Raw genomic sequence first — 897 nt, 5'->3', positions numbered from 1 at the left:
ACTCTGGGATGCACTCATCGGGGGTCCAGCTCTGCATGCGCTCCATGCTGGCTGGATACTCATTGGGCTCCCACTGGGACCTCACGTGGCAGCACAGCACTGCCTTGGGTGTCCTCCGAGCCGTGTACACATAGTAGGTGATATCCGAAAGGACATCGGAGATGTGATGGGGGACATGGAGCTGCTCCCCACTTGACCCACCAGCAACAAACGCCTGCTTGGTCATCTCATAGGTGAAGTCCAGCTGCTTGTCTCCCTTGTTGAGTCGGAACTTGGATTTCCTTAGGTCCCTGAACTTGCCGTTTTTGGTAGTGAAGTCCACCACCCACGGAAGAACCGGGTGATAATTGGGGTCTCCCATTCTCCTCCCAGCCAAACTGTTTAGACGCATAAGGTAGTCAAAGTTGCTGACCTGCCCGTGTACCCACTGTAACACCAGGTCTCGGAGGTCCTTCTGGCAGGCGGTGCACCTCGCCTCCTGCCCTCGCACACCAGCGCACCTTTGCTCGGTCGGTCGCTCCAGACCAGCCTCCAGATTTGCTTCCTCCTTCTTCGGTCCCTCATACTCTCTGAAGTTGACACGGAGCCGGCTGCACAGCTTCTCTTCCACAGCCACATCCCGAAGGGAAAAGGCGCCGCAAGCCAGACCCACCTGGTGACAAGCCTTCATGGCCTGCAGCACGTGGAAGAGGAGGAAGAGGATTTTGGCGTGGCTGTTGGTGAGCTTGGCCGGGCTGAAAGTCACGATGTCATGCAAACAGTACTGCACGTAAGGGTAGACGACGTACAGCATGCTGGCCGACTCCAGCAGAGCTTCTGCCTGCAGCACGTTGGGGCAGAAGGGCACCCCCTTGGCGGCCGCCACGCTCTCCTTGGCGGGTGAAGCACCGGGCGCGC

The 897-nt window shown here is 58.6% G+C and overlaps 1 protein-coding gene across 1 annotated transcript in view; it reads right to left on the bottom strand.

Moving 5' to 3' along the window:
* WDR81 (WD repeat domain 81) overlaps window positions 1–886 on the bottom strand; it is a gene marked incomplete at its 5' end in the record, with an annotated part of 11091 nt that extends 10205 nt beyond the window's left edge. Inside the window, one exon of the mRNA XM_009321416.1 lies at window positions 3–886. Within this exon, the coding sequence (XP_009319691.1) occupies window positions 3–886 (884 nt within the window). The remainder of the gene's footprint in view (window positions 1–2) is intronic.
* Window positions 887–897: the final 11 nt, after the last annotated feature.

The sequence above is a fragment of the Pygoscelis adeliae genome, unplaced genomic scaffold (assembly GCF_000699105.1).
Source record: "Pygoscelis adeliae isolate BGI_AS28 unplaced genomic scaffold, ASM69910v1 Scaffold663, whole genome shotgun sequence".
Classification (NCBI taxonomy): Eukaryota; Metazoa; Chordata; class Aves; order Sphenisciformes; family Spheniscidae; genus Pygoscelis; species Pygoscelis adeliae.
The sequence above is the reverse complement of the archived record's forward strand: the minus strand, read 5'-3'. Positions and strand labels throughout refer to the sequence as shown.